This window comes from Anabrus simplex, chromosome X (assembly GCF_040414725.1).
Source record: "Anabrus simplex isolate iqAnaSimp1 chromosome X, ASM4041472v1, whole genome shotgun sequence".
Taxonomy (NCBI): domain Eukaryota; kingdom Metazoa; phylum Arthropoda; class Insecta; order Orthoptera; family Tettigoniidae; genus Anabrus; species Anabrus simplex.
In genome coordinates this window covers 155,033,989-155,050,661 of record NC_090279.1, presented here as the reverse complement: position 1 = coordinate 155,050,661, position 16,673 = coordinate 155,033,989, and the positions used below count along the sequence as shown (strand labels likewise).

The following is a 16,673-nucleotide window of genomic DNA, read 5'->3' as shown; positions in this document are numbered from 1 at the left end:
CTGTATACTAAGCAATGGCCCCCAAAACTGAGGTGTAAGAAATTCATGCATAACTTGTCATCCTAGTTCTGGGGGCACACATCTGAGACTTCAGGGTAAACAAGGGCTCATATCCAACTAAAATTGCATCAACTCAAAAGAAATCTGTTCCATCAAGGTGATACCTAGTTTGTGCTGCATGTAGTCATCGCAAACATTAGCCTTTCGAATGTCTTCAATTTCGAGTTGCCCTGCATGTGGATTAGTGCTTCGTGATGTATCATAAATAGACTGAGAACTCCCAGGCCTCTATACAGGACAGAATAGTGAAAAACAATCCGTAGTCATTTCTACAGGTCATCAGGTTCTCATCTTCAAATAGCTAATGCTGCATGATTATTTTCTCACTCAAAAAATTGGAGTGAAAGAGTTAACTGGTTCTTTTTTAATCCTACACGTACCCTATCAAGAATGAAGATTTCTAAAGAATACCCCTTTCATACATACATCTTCAATAAATACTGTTATAGTACTCGTCACATAAGACTATACATTAAAAAGCATAATATCACCGCCCTATTCTCTCATTTTTGAACGGCTCATCACTGCTGCCAACTTGACTAGTAACATACTGAAATCACGAGAGATAACCATCAACAAACTAACCACAATGTAAATATCAATGATAGACGTTCCCTTATCCAAGTAAATAATCAATTGATACATCCATAATTCTGTTTTCAAGCTCAATGAGGAATTAAGCAAATAAACACCCTCTCTCAACTTAATGTTATGCAGTTCTACCTCTATTTTGATACATGCATTACTATAAGCGTATTCTTCGGTGTTTGCCTGGTGTAAATAATTCAGCTCCCTTTGTGAAATTTGCTATTACTTGTTGGACCGAAGTGAAACTACACTGTAATATATTACATGTTCATATGCCGTAAGTCAATAAGAATACATAAATCGTACAAAAGTCGTGGCAAGATAAGACAAGGATAAGTTAGGTTAGGTTAATAACAAAATTTCCTTCCATTTCAACTGAATTGATCTTTACAGAGGAGGTAACATTGCTTTTCTTTTCAGAGGAGTTCTACATTTTCTTGCTTCTCATCATCATCATTTTTCAGTTCCAGTTTCCCGGTTATTGTTGGCGAGCCTCTTCCATTCTGTCTTATTAAGATACATTCTGTTGTTAATGACGTCCTGCAGTGTCCTTCCCCGATCTGTAATGACCATCTTTACGATGTCCATCCAGTGGGTTCTTGGTCTTCTCTGCCAAATGTCGCTCCAATTTAACATATGTTGTTCTTGTTTGCTCCATCCTCATTACATGCCCAAACCACCTCAGTCTGGACATGCTGATCCGATCTAACAATGACGTAACAATCCCAGCTTCCTTCCTAACCACATTATTCCTCAAATTGTCCAAGTTGTTTTTTTGAATTGTGGACCTAAGGAACTTAATCTCGGATGCCTGCAACCTTGATGAGTCTTTCTTAGTGAAGGTGCAGGTTTCAATACCATAGGTTAAGATTGGTATGAAGTAGATTGAACATCACCAGCTTTGATTTTGTTGGTACTTGGGATCCCAGAGGAGTGTGTGTACTTGCTGGTAAAAGTGAACGCTCTTCTGCACCCTATTCGCCACCTCCTTTGTGGCTAGTGTATCTCGAGATATTACACTGCTGAGGTATGTAAAGCTTTCCCCACTTTCTAGTGGATGGTTTCCTAGCATACTGTTCGCTGTTCGTCCCTTTCTGTTTATTGCCATCACTACTGTTTTGAGTTCGCTTAACCTTAGATTGAACTCCTGGAACTTAACCTTCCATTCATTAAGTCTCCACTGTACTTCTTCCTCAGTATCTCTGCAGATCATATCATCAGCAAAGGCTGTTGCATTTAGTTCACCAGAGGTTTTCTTGATGTTGTTCATTATGTCATCCATGATTGTGATAAACAATAATGGGGATAGTGCACTGCCTTGCTGGACTCCACTTTCGGTCTTGAACCAGGATGAATGTCCGTCACCCAATTCCACACAGCTGATAAAGTTAAAAAGTAACTATAAATCTCTACGCTTAGTATTAACAGGGGAGAAAGAGTAAGATTGTATCCTAAGAGTATAATCTTACATGACATACACCCTTCAGCATTAGGCCTGCTAGCCTTTGTGAATTATCTTAATGCATCCACACTCATTTCCAACTAGCCCTGTGGCCTTGTTTAGTTTCACACCCCTTATCACATCACTAAAGGCTGTACAGAGTACTAAATGCCATATGAATAGACAAGAAAATACCTGCAGATTGGAGCAATGGTGTTATAATTTCCCTGTTTAAGAAAGGCAGTAGACTGAAACCCACCAACTATAGAGGAATAACACTACCGTCACATGGGCTAAATATTCCAGAGGAGAAGCAATATGGATTCAAAAGTAAAAGATCAATAATGGATCTAATTTTTAGCATCCACATGCTGATGGAAAAGTACTGGGAGAAAGGCAAGAACCTGGTCACTGTATTCCTGTATATAGAAAAGGCCTATGATAGTGTTATAACAGATAAGATATGGGAGTGCCTGAGGAAAAGAAATGTGCCTGAAGGACTTTGGAAGTGTAATCTCCAGTGATAATTTGGTCAGAAAGGAAATTACAGAATGCAAAAGGGATCAGAATTCTACCAACAAGTAAGAACACTTTTATGGGATGAAATGTTTCCAAAACTGCCCAAACTGATGTTTAACAGCTATTTCATACCAATATTGACCTACAGTATTGAAGCATGCACCCTCACAAAAAAGGAGACTCATCAAGACTGCAAGCATCAGAGATGAAATTTTTTAGATCCACCATCCAGAAGACCAAGATGGACAAGTTAAGAAATGAGGAGGTGAGGAAAGAAGCCGGAATGAAGACATTCCTACTGGACCGAATCAACACAGCCAGAATACGGTGGTACAGGCATGTGATCAGGATGGAGGCTGCAAGAACAACTAGAATAAATTTGGAAAGACAGCTGGAGGGGAAAAGACCTGCACGAGGACCTAAAACTCGATGGATGGATATCATCAAGGTTGATCTAGTTACCAGAGGATGGACAGCGGATGATGTTCTCCATGACAAGTTGTATATGGACAGGAAGTAGTGGTACCCGGGAAAGTGGAACTGTACAATGATGATGATCATTACATCATTAAAAACTGAGACTTACCATCATCGCCTTGGTCCCACTCTACTTCCCTTACCCTCCATGGCCGGGTCCATTATTCTCCTACGTAACCTATCCTTCTCCATTCACTCCACATGACCCCATCACCGAAGCTGGATTATACATACAGCTTCATCCATCAAGTTTATTCCTAAGAGGGTTCCGAGTACGATCCTGCCATTGTTCCCACCTGCTGGTACCAGAACTCATTCTCACAACTTTCATGCTTATTAATTCTAATGTATGAATAAAGATTTCTTTTTTGCCTGTTATGTACAAGTATTATCGATTCCACCCAGATTTCACTCCCAAACAACAAGTTGTTTAATATTGTTTTCTGCTTTACGACCTACTGATTACGTTTACGGAGATGCCTAGGTGCCAGAATTTAGTCCCGGTAAATCTACCGACATGAGGCCGACGTATTTGAGCACCTTTGAATACCATCGGACTGAGCCAGGATCGAACCTGCCAAGTTGGGGTCAGTAGGCCCGCATCTCCATCGTCTGAGCCACCCAGCCCGGCAGCAACTTGATTTGAAAACAGACTGATGTAATGACAGTTTTGTCCAAGAACTCACTTCCTTCTCACACAGTACCGTTGTTTGCGACAGTGAGCTCAGTGCCTTAACTTTGCTGCATCTTGGTTCAATTTCACTTGCTATGCTATGAAGGGAGTTCAATAAATAATGCAACACACTTTTTTTTTTTCAAAACCACATTAGTTTAATTGAGGATTCAAATACACCATGCTATTCCCTGCTGGACCCGTGGTGTAGGGATAGCGTGCCTGCCTCTTACCCTGAAGCCCCGGGTTCGATTCCCGGCCAGGCCAGGGATTTTTACCTGGATCTTAGGGCTGGTTCGAGGTCCACTCAGTCTACGTGATTACAGTTGAGGAGCTATCTGACAGTGAGATGGCGGCCCCGGTCTAGAAAGCCAAGAATAACGGCCAAGAGGATTCGTCGTGTTGACCACACAACACTTCGTAATCTGCAGGCCTTCGGGCTGAGCAGCGGTCGCTTGGTAGGCCAAGGCCCTTTAGGGCTGTTACGCTATGGGGGGCGGCGTTGGACGTTATTCCCCAATCCTTTTGCTACAATACCCAATTTTTCAACATAATCTCCGTTCAGTGCTACAGCCTTACGCCACCGTGACGTGAGGGCGTTTGCTTGCATGGTGCCACTCGACAAGCCGATGTCGGAGCCGACGTCGTGCTGCTTCAGTAACTTCCCCATCATTTACATAGTGCATTCTTCATTGGGCCAAACAGATGGAAGTCAGAAGGTGCAAGATCCGGGCAGTAGGGTGGATGAGGAAGAACAGTCCATTAAAGTTTTGTGAGCTCCTGTTGGGTGTGCAGACTTGTGTGGTGTCTTGTATTGTCATGGAGAAGGCTCACCGTGCTTTTGTCCACAGCCAGGTCTCCATAAACATTCTACAAGCGCCTATGAATATCTGTGATGCCCTGGTCTTCCGCCAGAGGAAACTCAATAACTGTTCTCTGTTTGATACACACATCCGATACAGACGCCATTTTGAAGGCTAGGTATAGCGCTGCCACCTATCACAAATTAATGAAACTGTACGAGACAAAGCGGGAATATTCAAAGATGACCCAAACAAAATTACAATGTTAAAAAAAAAAAAAAAAACTGGCCGAGAAATAAAATGCGTTGCATTATATATTGAACGCCCCTCGTACCATTCTGAGATAATACTCATCCTAAGACCTGTTCCAGTTTCACATGTCCTCACCCGACATCAAAATCCTCTTCAGTTTCTTTCCTATAGACATCACTTTAGTCTTGGAAATCCTCTTTTTCGTATCATACTCACTGAAACGCTCCAAAATGTAGGCTTCCAGCATAGCCTGCCATTAACAACACGTATACCCCTTTCTAACCTGTGTGACAGACCTGGAAGTCAAAAACAGGTCTGTTATTTTGTACAGAGAAAAATTGAGCTAACAGAACTGGGAATGACAGAGCCTTTCACTGAAGTATGAAGATGGTAAATTTGTCTCCGATGCTACTCCTGGCCATACCACCTGCCATTGTGCTTGTCTTACACGCTTGTGATCTCTCTATATGTGTACATTTCATTTCTATCCAATTCTATACCTGAAATCCCATATTCTATCATTGTACAACAGAGGACGAGAGGCACACAGCCCTTTACCTTTTTTTGCCGTGTCTCTGGTTGCTGTCAGTTTTTTCACCTGAGCAGGGTCTGAAGTGGTTTGTTTCACCTTCTCCTGTTGCTGCTTGACCTGTTGCTGCAGGATGGGCACCTGACCTTCCATGGTCTGTAAACAAAAAAAACAAAAACCCTCTTAGAACCAAGCAAATTGCTGAAGTACTAGACAAAAGTGCCAAGAAAAAAAATTATGATTCTCTCAATTTATGGACATTTTCAGTGGTTTTTCCCTCCTTATAAACAGAATATGGGATTTAGTATCAAGTTCACTTTTCAAATAATTCCTCTTTGAAACTGCTCATGCTGATTTTAAAAAAAGTTGATGCTGTGTTGAGACTTGACCTTGAAAATAAACCTCAATGTGGAAACAATGGTGAATTGTTTGAAATAGTCACTCAAGTTACTCATCATTTTATTCATTCATTCATAGATTCTAATATGTTTCCAATATTTTGTTAATTGCTTAAGAGTTTTCTCTTGAGTTTTTTGTTTGTTTTAATGTTGTCAATCTTATGTTAATTTTAAGAACACTTCTTCTTAAGCATTACTTTGTCAATTTATATATTTTTCATCTAAACAGTGTTATGTGGCTGAAGATGTTGATAATACACGAAACATGTACCACTTTTAACCATTGAATTGCCCTAAGCAATCATTGTACCGACTAGGTAGAAAATAATAAATACTTAATTGTGAATCTATTGAAGTGCGATACAGACCATGAAGCTGATTTTATGCAATGTAATCCCGCGTGTTTACGTGAAGCACAGCGTTATTTTTAACAAGTAATAAATTAAAATTTGCCAGAATTGTCTCCAAATGGCTCCTAAAATCTCTAGAAAAGTCACTAGTCCCTATCTTTGACATTCTCTCACCAAACTACTAAAAAAGACTCCAAATCTGAAGACTAGTCTCTAGAATTGACTAGACTGATGTGATGATCTAGATGTAAATTCCTCACAGGGAACCTGAAATATTTTTCCCCACATGAGGAAATTTATAATGTTATTGGACATTATAAATTTTCCAGCTAACTCATTCTTGGTTGCCAGCATTTCGCCCCAGTGTGCCAAGTTGGACTCATCACCTGGTACATAGCACACCCACCAAGACGCACAGCTAGTGCATACCGTGGGGGCCACTGCGTACGCTACATGGAGCCACTGGCAGTGCCAATGCACTATGAGAGACTTTGTATCATTATCAAAAATTGATGCCTGCCTGGCGATCAGATGATCTAGATGTAGATTCCCATAGGGAACCTGAAATATTTTTCCCGAATGAGTAATATGTGTATGTATATATATGTATTTGAGCACCTTCAAATACCACCAGACTGAGGCCGGATCGAACCCCCCAAGTTGGGGTCAGAAGACCAGCGCCTCAACCATCTGAGCCACTCAGCCTGGCAGAACTTAATACATATAAAGGTAGGCTAATCTCCCAAAGATACTCTAAACTTAAGATGCTACACATTAATGCTAGCACAATTCTTGTACAAGTAAATGTATTTTAGAATGAAAAGCATGACTTTTATATGAATTACCCTGTATTAAAAAATTCTATATTCTCATGCTCCAAGATGTTTCCAGAGGGGAAAAAAAAAAAAAAAAAAAAAAAAAAAAAATGCAGAAGGGTCAAAATATATCTAAAAACCAGATGGGATTGGAAGAAGGTTTACTGTACATAAATAAAATTTAAAAAAACCATCAGAACATTACATAAAGATGAATAAACCAGAAAATGGATGGTTCGGTTGCACACTCTACCTGAACATCAGCCTTGGCCCGGTTCAGCTCCATCTGCATGGTGTTCAGTTCAGAAGACAAGGTCTCCACTTCGCGTTCCAACTTGTTACGTTGCTCCCGCAAACTCACAGCAGCCGCATCTAACTTTGTAAGTTTCGCTTCCAGGTTTCCCTTGCTCTGCGGAGATGCTGTAGCAACAACCTGCTGCCCCATACCTCCTCTCCTCTGGACACGACCACCACCAGACATTGTACCTGTAAACAGAAAATTAATGCTTGTCCCCTTCAACTTCCTGACACACACATTCCCACCCACCTCAGATTTGGTCTTCCAAATTTTCGGGATCGTTCTAGCAAAGTTACTAGATATCTTAATCACTCTATTGTGACTGCCATGAAGTACATATCCAGCCCACTCTAGCCTCTTCATTTTAATTTCTTTAACCCTTTTGACGAGCTGAGGTCGCGCATGGTGTTTTGGCACATGCATCAAATTATGAGCTCAGCTCACAATGACTTGCTTACCTTCGAAAATCAGATTCTCTTTGCAATATAAATTCTTTTATAATACACACTGTGCTGCTACTTGTTTCCAAGAATATGTTTTTGTCCTGAAATACTTCTTAAAGTCTATTGGCTCTGTGGAGATGTCGCTGATGACTGATCAAGCCAATCTTTGCAAGAAACATGTGGCCACACAGGCCACATCTAAAGGTGGGTGGAGAACGCTGTTGAAAATGACAGAGTTTCTGCTTTTCATGGGTTTCAGTTTCTTGTCTGTGACATGTCTGCTCAAACAGTGAAACACCTTCTGCAGTAGCTTTGCGACAAAGAACATGGTTTTGTGCAGTTGTTACCTAGGTGTAAGCATTTATGTTGGTGTTATGCATATAGTCTTCTTAAGCTGGTATTTATAACATTTCAAAGGAGTACCTTGAGGCCTTTTGTCATGACCAATCTCAGTGTAGAGAAGTTGTTTAGGCAGTCTGCTATCATTCATATGCTGGTTGTGTCCAATTTCCAATGAAGACGCTAATCTTGATATATATCCATCTCGTGGATACAGCAGTATTTCAGAAATAACAACAACAAATAGGGTTTCCACCCACCGCCCCAAATTTGCAATGTTTTTAGAGTAACAGATCCACTCTTTGAAATTTTTTCAAATGAAACATTTGTACTGCAGCCAGCAGTAATTCAAGGAATGAAGTATGGGTAAGTCAACTTTCAATGGCATGAATACAAAATTTGAGTGAATTACATTCATTAGTTACTTGAACAACCTGCCTAAGCAGAAACGTATCAGAAAGCAGAAGAAGTTGGTTAGTATTTTAGGCATGTTTTTGTGTGAGAGGTATGCTCGAACTACTGGCTGGCAAATTAAATCTGATTCCACAGTGAACAATGTGGCCATTTATTGTGACTTAACCCGTTCAAGAACTACAAATAACAATAAAAGATCTCAAAAACAAAACAGAAAAAATTACGATACTTCAAGACACACACAAGGCTACAGACCAAGATCAATAAAATGTCTAAGGGGAGGGTATTTTCAACAGAACAAAGGAAGACAGCATCTCTCAAAATGAAAAAAATATTGCACTGATAGGAAATCAAGAAATCCTTTGTATAGCTGACTAGAGCGATCCAATGTAGGCCATAAAATGTAAAATAAATAAGTAAATATTTACAAATCGCTTATTTTATGGTAAGTTTCATCCTTAATGTAGGAATTTTTCAGCCAATATAATTGATAGATAAAGGATTAAAAAGCTTTATTTAGAATGTTTGATGTATTTAAACAATATTTTCTAACTATCTGTTCGTTACATAAATAAAACAATGAAATGAATGTACATTTCTTCTTCTTCTTCTTCTTCTTTTATGACCACATAGGATCACTTTAGTCAGTCCGTCGTTCAGGTCTCTTTGAAGGGATTGTTCGGGCTTTGCGGTCCTCCCAGTACATTTATATAAAAAAATGTAACATTACTGCTGATGAGGGGTTTGTGCAATTGTAGCTCATCCCATCATTTTCTTTTCTTCCAGCTCGGCGATATTAGGACATTCACAGCCTAAACATCAATCCTGCTCTTTTGCTCTCATTCTTCAAGTTGATCATTCCTTCATTTTGACATGATAATACTGAGTACAATTACAGGCTATGAAAGCATCAATATTAACAACCCTTCATTTTTTCTTCTCATCTAGATACCAGACATTATCTTCCTGATCAATAGGGGTTAATGACCACATAGCTTTGCAACTTATAAAAACAAACAACAATCAATACCATTGCCAATTCATTACTATGAGGACAGAACAATGTTATATTAGCAATGCTCATCGTTAAAGAACATGGTTATAGAAATCTAAAATTGTGATTAACATCATTACTTTAGTTCGTACGGTAAAAATATATTAGACTGAAAAGTTAGGAAATGGAATTTTCTATAATGGCATCAATCAAGTAACATACATCGCTGGCCAAAAGTTTCCAGACAAGCACTGAACTGTTAAAGAATGGACTGACATTAAAAGAAAACAACAAACCTATGCAAGGAATTGACATATATTCTACAACTAATGTTTTACAATAAAGCTAGGTTTCAAATTACATCTGAGCAAGAAACGGATAATATGTACACATTTACTCCCATAGATTCTCGGCATTCTCAGAACAAGTTTTTCTAACACTGATTTAGGTATACTTTGCCAGGCATTCCGCAAGATGGCCCACAGCTTTTTCGATGAAGGACACTCTTTTGGGACTTGCTAAACCAATTCCTCCCACAGCAGCTCAATTGGATTTAAGTCCAGGGATTGTGCGGCCATTCCATTAAAAACAATTCCCCAGAGTTTTGTTTGTTTTGCAGATAAATATGCAATAGTGAGACATGTGTTTGAGGTCAATCTCTTGTTGGGAGAACAAACCCACGTCAAATAAGTTGCTGTTTAGACAGAAGAGCATACCGAGATAGGATGGAAATGGTAGTGGTTTTTGTCCAGTGTTCCTTGAATTTTGCAGTGTACCAACCCCACTGAATGTGAAACAAACCCAAACCATCACAAAGCCAACTCCATGTTCCACTGTTTGTAGGTGTTATACAGCCAGGATGAATTTTTTCAAATGCTGAACGTTGACATAAACTTGTCGCCGTTGCCCGAAAACCTTCGAAACCTAGTTACAGTAATATAATCTGTCATTAAACATATTTGTGCAGATACATATCTTTTGTCCAGAAACTTTTGACTGGCAGAGCACATGCTAAAGAAACACATTAGACCAGCAGCATACTATGTAAGCATGAGTGGACAAAGTACACATTCAAGTGGTTCTATATTCTTCTTCAAATACATTCCGACTTTCATAATATTTTCGTAGGGGAAATATTAACATTATTCTTACAACCTCCTAGAAATATTTTAATAAAATTAAAACTCAATGTGTTCTGTTAACAAGTGGAAGAACTTTGAGAATCACCACTTACAAAACTGGTCCTCTCACCTGTTGGTTCAATGATCTGGCCCTCCAAAGTGACCACACGATGCCTCTTCCTGCCATAAGCGACTTCCGTAGCCTCCTGCAAGGTATTCGTCACCAGTGTGTCACGCAGAGCGAAATAGAAGGCTGTGCGAACTCTCTCGTCCTCCACACGGATCAAGTCGAACAGTCTTTTGGAAGGACCGGGACTGTTGGAAAATATTGATGTTTAATACAGTAGGAGAAAAATAAAGTACACTGACCAGAAAAAAAAAAAAAAAAAAAAAAAAAAAAAAAAAAGAAAAAAAAGATCACTTCGTGAAAATTCACTCAAAAACATACAGAGCTTGGCTAAGAAATCTCTATTCCAATAATTTTAGTGATAAATAGCAATAAGAGATACATACCAATCATGAGACAATTTTCAACCCTAAGTGCTAGATACTGATTTGACTGCACCTGAAGGCAATGAAACCTTTTAATTTAAAGCTTCTTGTTCATCTTTTCATTTAGGTCAACTGTGCACCATTTTAATTCTATTTTGGCTACTTCGTGGCTTTGATCCTTATTTCACTCTCTATCATTCTCCTTTTTAGCAGCCTCGGTGATCTGGTATCTAACATTTCCTTGGAAACACTTGATGTTCTTGATTCTCGACTTGTAGGCTTCCCAGTTGCTGATTTTCGTTTCATATACAGTGAAACCTCTATAGTGTGTTCCTCATTAACACTTTTTCCCACTTAGCACGTCGTAAATTCGAAGTCCCGATTCTCATCGTATTAAATTTATATAAAAATACCTCACTTATCATGTTACAAATTTTTGATATTACAGGATTATACAATCACATGATTCCTAGCCCTGAAAATGTTATTTGTCAACCTTTGTGGGGGGAAAACGTAATTTCCAACTTGGTTAAGATTTGTTGCCACAGTTATGTGATTACAGAAAGAGGCCTTCAATGCCTGCACTTCACAGGATAAGTTGCACCTTCGGGGAGCAAGCCGTCGGCCTCAGGAATGTTCAGTTTTGCTTGCCGGTTAAGCAGCAAGATTGCTGAATAAAACAGTGAGTCTTATTTGTGTTTGTATTTCACATTCCATTCAGAAGTTAGAAATGTATTTTGTGTTGAGTGGTACCGTGAAGAGTAGCGAATATTTGTCGTGTGATACGGTAGCCTATATCTGGATTAGAAACATATAAACATACCTATTGCATCAAAAATTTTCACTATTACCGCTTACTATGGTACGAGTACGATCATAATTTTCCTTGCCCTGAAAATGGTATTTGTCATCCCTTATGAAAGAAACATTATTTACAACTTGGGTAAGAGCTGTCGGCACAATTGCATGATGACGGGAAAAGTGGGCCTACATGTTCTCTTGTATTTCGTATTCCAATCAGAAGTTAGAAATTTAATTTGTGTTGAGTGGTACAGTGAAGTTTTGTCACGTCATACGGTGGTCTATAACTGGATTAGGAACACAATCGTGTGAAATTGACTAGCATGGTGCATATTTGTCTAGTTACAGGTACGGAAAAAGTCGTGAAATTCCTTACTAATGGAGACAAAATTAAAATTTTTTAGAAAGTGGACTGGCATTTACATCTTCAAGCCAGCAGAGGTTGCAAATATTAAACTCACAACTTCGAGTTTCGACTCGATCATTCGACTTGGTTGAAGATTTTAAAAATGGCGGGTAAAGTCATTAAAAGTAATAAATCTCATTGTAGACCATATTGGACATCACATATGAACATTAAAACAAGAATAATAGTTAACACCACCTTTCCAATACTTATCTTTCCTATATTTATTTTCAGCTGATGATGCTTACTACTGTTAAGCGAAACATGTCCCATCTTACAGCGCCTGTTGTAATGTTTATTTCCTAAATATAGGAAATATAAGTATTGGAAAGGTGGTGTTAACTATTATTCTTGTTTTAATGTTCATAAAGTCATTAATCCGGATTCCTCCCGGAAAGATAGTCGAGTGTTACCTCCAATTCATTGTCTAAGAGTGTGACCAGAAAATAATGTTTAATAACTCACTGCTCCGAAATATAACGCTTCTATTAACATTTGTTAATTGTGATCTGCAATAATACTTGGATATTTTTATTGGCCCCCGTGCATATGTTTTCATATTTTTTGTTTTTCATGCCTTTTAATGTTTTCCTCTCATCTTAGAAAGGGTAGATATAGTTGACACTGTACCCGCAGACACACGACGTAAAATGTCCTCATGTCAAAAAAATGTATCCAGTGTTTCGATATCCCTGTTGGATAGTTGTTATTCGTACGAGAAGTGTTTTTTAAGTAAGGGCCGTTTGAAAATAAGTACACAACGAACGACGATTTTCAAACACCACATTTATTTGCAGATTTTACGTACTTTACACTATTTTTCAACAGAGCCACCAAGTTTGTTTAAACACTTATCGTACCTTACAACCAAGTTTTGAATACCCTCTTCATAGAAACTTGCTGCCTGCTCCAACAACCAAGAGTTGATCTTGCACTGGGACAGAGTCTGTTTGGCCTTCACCGTTACAGTGAATGTGTGTGTCTCCATTCCATGCTTTGTTGCTTCAATTCGGGCGTGATATGCGAAACCCGTTTCGTTTCCCGTTACAATCTCACTCAACATGTTGTCAACTTCTTTGGCATAACACGTCAAAAACATCATCGAACCCTGAAATCTTTTGTTCTTGTGGTCCTCCGTTAGGAGTTTAGGGTCCCAACGGGAGCACAGCTTCCTAGAGTTTAGGTTTTCAGAAACAATTTTGTAAAGCACTAATCTAGACTTGTCAGGAAAGGAGTTACAGAGAGCTGTTGTTGTGAAGCGTCTGTCCTCACGAATCTTTGCTTCAACTGAAGCCACCAAATCGTCTGCTATCAGAGATGGGCGACCAGAACGGGCCTCATTATGGACATTGTTACGGATATCTTTGAAGTCTCGTAGCCACTTACGCACTTTGCCTACACTCACAACATAACCACCATACGTTTTGCAAATCTGTCGGTGAATGTCTGCAGCAGACTGCACTGGGCGGGCGAGTCTATAATCTCGAACATTTGATCAAGCACAGAACAGAACGGTACAGGTTAGCAACAGAGCTGCAACTAAGCACCGTTGTTCCCGAGGCATGCCGGCACATGACGCGCGCGAACTACTAGTGTCTACAACAAAACTGCCCTTACTTAAAAAACATGCCCCATATATTCAGTACTATGCTTTCTCACTTAACACGTTCATTTTTGTTGTCCCCTGCAGAAACTTCTTAACGAGGTTTTATTGTATTCCTATTTCTTACAGTTCTTTTTTTTTTCACCACCTGATACCAGTGTAATGTAGTTCTCTTGGTCTCAAAAATCCTCACAATCTGATTGGTTAACCTTCCTGGGTCCATTCTGTAGATGTGTCCTTTACAGATTGTGTTGAAGATCTTTATACATCTTGGGATAAAATTCTTGGTTCCGTTTTGTCTGATCCAACTTCTGTTCTTTCCTCAAAATCTTTCTCTCCACTACTTCCAAATTCTTGATCAATCCTGATTTTGTCAGTTTCAGGCATTCAGCTGCATTATAAGGTATCCAGACAGATCTTGAATCCCATTCATATACTGCCTATTCCTTGCATTTTTGGCATCACTCTCTAATCACTTTTTTTAACTACGCAGTAAAAAGGATACAGGGTGGGGAGAGTCCATCTCCCTGTCTGCCAGTTTTAATTCCAAAAAGTCCGGCTCCATGGCTAAATGGTTAGCGTGCTGGCCTTTGGTCACAAGAGTCCCAGGTTTGATTCCCGGCAGGGTCAGGAATTTTAACCATCATTGATTAATTTCACTGATTTGGGGACTGGGCGTATGTGTCGTCTTCATCATCATTTCATCCTCATCACGATACGCAGGTCGCCTACGGGGTCAAATCAAAAGACCTGCACCTGGTGCGCCGAACATGTCCTCGGACAATCCCGGCACTAAAAGCCATATGTCATTTCATTCCAATTCCAAAAAATAACAGAAGCTATTATTGGATTATAATATATTGTATAATTTTTGTCCCAAGTAACAATATTTCTTTCATATTTGTTGAGTAAAGGTACCTCTCAAACAAGATGCTGCAAGTACTATTGTGCTAATCAAGGATGAATGAAGCATTCATTATGCCCCTACTGTGATTGCTAGATCATTTGGAAGCATCCAGCATGCTCAAAGATGCTTCAATTAACTTAGAGAGGGTGAGGAACAGGCCGCTGGAAACCTACAACTGCCAGGGATGAGAGATTCCTAGCCCTTCAGGTCATGCGAGATCACCACACTACCACAGTTCAGGATGTAAATCAACATGAGGCAGTAAGAAGAAATGTCACTGTAAGACGAAGAATTCTGAATGCCAATTTGAGGTCAAGAACACCCACCACTAGTGTGCATCTTACTCACAAGCAGCGAGCAATGCGATTAGAATTTGATCATCAATAGAAGAATTGGACTGTGGACCAATGGTCAATGGTGCTCTTCACTGACGAACAGAGTATGGAGAAGGTCTCGGGAGTAATATTCAGCCTGCAATACATCCAGATGCCATTTGGAGGAGGCTCTGTCATGGTTTGGGATGGTTATCAGCTTTGAGCTGCTTGTCATCATTGAAGAAGGTGCTCTGAATACACATCGATTCAATGAGGAAGTGTTAACAGAGCATGTAATCCCCTTTGTTCCATTTGTCAGCATATATTCGGATTGATGCACAATGCACATCCCTTATCTTTGCTATTTGCTTTACGTCCCACTAACTACTTTTATGGTCTTCGGAGGATCCCTTATCTTTTGCTGTGTCAGAATTCTTCATGACATTAGGATACAAATAATACCAATATAAATGGTCTGTTATTGGACATTATAAATTTTCCAGCCTCCACGGTACGCACTAGCCAGTGTCTTGGTAGGTGTGCTAGGTACCAACTGATGACCCCAGCCTAGCACGCGGGGGTGAAACGCTGACAACCGGGAATGAGTTAGCTGGGAAATTTTTAATGTCCAATAATGGACCATTTATATTGGTATTATAAATTTACTCATTCGGAATAAATTTTTCAGATTCCCTGTGGGAATCAACATCTACATTAGGATACAAACACTAAACAGGCCAACACACAGCTCAGACCTCATTCCTACAGAGCAACTATGAAAAGTCCTGGGGCAAAATGTCCCGAAAACCCAAAATGAAATAAGACCAGCACTATTAGAGGACTGGTTGCCATCCTCAAGGAAACTATCCAGTACATCGTGGGTAGCATGCTACGGTGCATGAGAAGTCTGTCATCGTCGCCAGGAGGTGAAAACACACATTAATGGCACCAGGAAAGGGATCAGGGACAGCAAGAGAACACTCCATTGCGAGATTGTGAATTAAGAGTAGTCAGTGTCCTTTTATATTATATTCAGGAAAAAAACAAAAATTAGCAACTTTTTTGAAAAATGTCATAAGATAATTGTAACAAGAACATGATACTAACCTTCGACGATGACAATAATGCACAGAGCGCAGCCAAGGCAATGTGTTTGTAATCAATAAATATCAAGGTTTCAGGTAATTTTTACTTTTTTTTTGAAACGATCCACCTTTTTTGCCAGTTACTGTATTTCAAATGTTTTGGATTTAAAATACAAAGGAAGCTGCAACACACTCTTCACACATTCACATTCACTTGATATTTCACCTGATGAGAGTATGTACTTACGCTTGAAAAGGGGCGTTAAGGTAGTTCCATAGGTGCTCTTGCTTCTCCAGGGCTATGAAAGTCGTACGACCAACATTATTAGCCTTCAGAAACTCAATACACCGCTGTGCAGTGTCCACTGTATCCACTACTATGTTGTCTAGACGTCCACACGCTGTAGTGACAGCCACATCATAGAGCTTGTCAATGGCTCCCAGATCTCCCTGAAAGCAGTACATCATCCAATGAAGAAATGAAGGTAAGAGGCCAGAAAGTCTTTAAAAAAATGCAGTGCAGTGCAACCCAGTGTCCATCATTTCCAATA

The 16,673-nt window shown here is 39.5% G+C and overlaps 1 protein-coding gene across 1 annotated transcript in view; it reads right to left on the bottom strand.

Moving 5' to 3' along the window:
- The window catches only part of glu (structural maintenance of chromosomes 4-like protein gluon), a 185,020-nt gene that overhangs the window by 76,077 nt on the left and 92,270 nt on the right, over positions 1–16,673 (bottom strand). The window contains exons 12-15 of the mRNA XM_067159498.2: positions 16,370–16,572; positions 10,645–10,829; positions 7,159–7,391; positions 5,372–5,498 (exon numbers count right to left, since the gene is read on the bottom strand). Of these exons, the coding sequence (XP_067015599.2) occupies positions 5,372–5,498; positions 7,159–7,391; positions 10,645–10,829; positions 16,370–16,572 (748 nt within the window). The remainder of the gene's footprint in view (positions 1–5,371; positions 5,499–7,158; positions 7,392–10,644; positions 10,830–16,369; positions 16,573–16,673) is intronic.